The 2,576-nt window shown below is 43.8% G+C and overlaps 1 protein-coding gene across 1 annotated transcript; it reads right to left on the reverse strand.

The window, feature by feature from the left end:
• Positions 1 to 651: 651 nt before the first annotated feature.
• Positions 652 to 1,660, reverse strand: LOC121993862 (protein MIZU-KUSSEI 1-like). Its single transcript, XM_042548144.1, has one exon. It carries the CDS (start codon positions 1,571 to 1,573, stop codon positions 812 to 814), a length of 762 nt encoding a protein of 253 aa, XP_042404078.1. The 5' UTR covers positions 1,574 to 1,660; the 3' UTR covers positions 652 to 811.
• Between the last annotated feature and the right edge of the window lie 916 nt (positions 1,661 to 2,576).

Consider the following 2,576-nt stretch of genomic DNA (forward strand, 5'->3'; position numbering starts at 1 on the left):
AGAAACAGAGCGGAGAATACAAGGACCGGTAATTATAAGTATTAAAAAAAATATTATTTTGTCGTAACAACGTTCGTCATCTTGAATCTTGATCGTCTTATTTGTCCGCCGCTCCTTTCTAAACAATTATCTTTCAGATTAAATCTTCATCCGCCTCATTCCAAATTTCCCCGAGCTCAAATCTCAAATTCAGAGCACCATATCTTTCTAAACTCGAGTCCCAGACGCTGACTATTACACACTTCCGAGCCTGAGTGCCCAATACCATACCCTCCCTGACCCTCCTAATATCCTCCTTCGGTCCTTTTCTCGACTTCTTAATATTATTACGAGGTATCGATAGGAAACACCAATAAAATAAATTGAAGATTTTTTTATTATTTTATATATTTTAAAAAAGAAAGGTATTTAAAAAATAAGTTCATTTTTGATAAATATAAAATTTGGTGCGCATCCAACATCCACTGACAGAGAATCTACGTGTGAGAAGTAGGATTTGTTCAGTCCCAATGTGTTTTCCAGACACTTTAAAGTAAGATGGAAAATTATTTACTCGTGTGGACATGATCGATCGACAGGTGGCGGACTGAAACTACACGATATAAAGCAATTGAGATTCTTATTCAGAAGAATAAATGTCCGAATTAAATCCCAAAATCAACAAAATAAAGTTGCAAATAAATAATATGTATCCGTTTGCCTTCCCGCCCCGCCCGTACGTCGATCGACGATGACAGATTATGTATAATTCGAAGAAGACGTTACGAGTTTATTTACGGAAATTAACTTGATTATTTATATGATCGAATTTCTATTGAAATCGAGTTCTGAAGAGAAAGATGCTGAGCTGCTGTGCTCCGCTTTCCCCCGCCGGGTCGATCATGTGGAACGACTCCGAGTCTGTTGAGCCGATGACTCGCTCGAAGCTGGCCCTCAGGTAGAGCAGCTCCCCTGCCTCGCCGGTGGCGGCGGCGGCGGCGGGGGAAGGCAGAACCCCGGTGCCGGCCGAGACCGAGCGCATCATCCTGAACACCTCCGCGTCGGACTCTGTCGCCCGCCTCCGGATCGCGAACCCCACCTTCCGCCCGTTGCAGTACATCGTCCACACCGGCGCGCCGAGCAGCGGCCCGCGGCGGCCGCCGCCGCCGCTCTCCAGGGCGACGCGCAGCAGGCCGTGCTGCATCTCCCGCGCGAGGTACGCCGTGGGCACCGTGAACTCCATCAGCAGCAGCGGCGAGGAGGCGGCGGCGGCGGCGGGGTGGTCGTGGACGCAGAACCGGAGGCGGCCGCGGCGGTGGCCGAAGAAAGTGCCGGTGACGGTGGTAGTGGCGGCGGCTGCGGCGGGAGCGGAAGTGATTATATTATTGGTAGTGGAGTTGTTGTCGGATTCGGAGTCGTCGGACGAAGTGTTGGAGATGGGGAGGCCGGCGCAGCAGGGGACGACGCGCTCGATGAGGCTGCGGAAGAAGCGGCGGCCGAGGCGGACATCCTTGGTGCAATCGACGTCGGTGGCGGTATCGATGATGTAGAGGCCGGTGCCTCGATGGCTACCCAAGTCGATCGTCGTCCTCATGAACTCGTGTTTGGCTAATGTGGAAACGGGGGAAGACGAGAGCGGCCAAGAGAGCAAGAGCGTTATGGGTCTTTAAATAGGGAGACGAGAGAGAAATGTCATTTCATCCTTCAGTTGTTAAGGGTGTGTAATAATTTGGCTCATAAATTTCTTAAAATAAATCAAAATAATTATATATATAACTAGCACTACAGGTAATATATATCGTGATTCTGTGATTGTGTCAGTGAGACGGGCAACGTGTTTATATTTATATGGATACTACTAAGATCGATCAGACTCTTTAAATATACAAAAGGGTTTTACAGTGATATTATTTTCAAACCAACGATGTAATTTGCATGGATCTCTGGTAAATTTTTTTTCATAGTGTTTGATTTTAATACTTTATTTTTTGACGGAACTCAACCGTTTTCGATTAGATGAATGACTGCTTCAAATGACTTATATACATATTCATCTAAATCTCTGAAGAAACTTAATTATTACTCCATTTGATTTGACATATATACATATCATAATATCCCTCAGTACTCATTTAATTTTTTTACTTTTGTCTTAGTTTTAGATGTTTTGTTCCAAGTTTTTTTAGTATGCCAACAGGGTCATTATCTTGTCTAAGCATGAGATTTAAGTTGTCTTCTAAACTTTCTTCATTTTGAGAGATAGACCGATAATTTATCATTCCTATCCTGAAGTTATTGGTACAAGTGTTGTCTCGGATTGTCGAGACTAATTATTCATTCTAATCCTACTAAATTTCTCATGTTAAAATCTCTTGACTTAAGCAAATATATACCTTTCGAAGTAAGTGCTTCAATCATATTAGTGATTGTGATTTTAAAATGATTGTGAATGTTGTTAATTATTGATACCGTGAATAAGATAGGGCTCCTGAAGTTGAGGTCAAAGTCAAAAAAGTTAACTAATGTGGTGTTCAAAATCAAGGAGGAGATAATACTCGGGACCAACACGATCGCATGGCTTGACCGAGTGATCTAGC

The sequence above is a fragment of the Zingiber officinale genome, chromosome 6A (genome assembly GCF_018446385.1).
Source record: "Zingiber officinale cultivar Zhangliang chromosome 6A, Zo_v1.1, whole genome shotgun sequence".
Taxonomy (NCBI): Eukaryota; Viridiplantae; Streptophyta; class Magnoliopsida; order Zingiberales; family Zingiberaceae; genus Zingiber; species Zingiber officinale.

Excerpts from the sequence above, each read along its gene's own strand:
- LOC121993862 (XM_042548144.1), bottom strand. The coding sequence starts at position 1,573 with ATGAGGACGACGATCGACTTGGGTAGCCATCGAGGCACCGGCCTCTAC.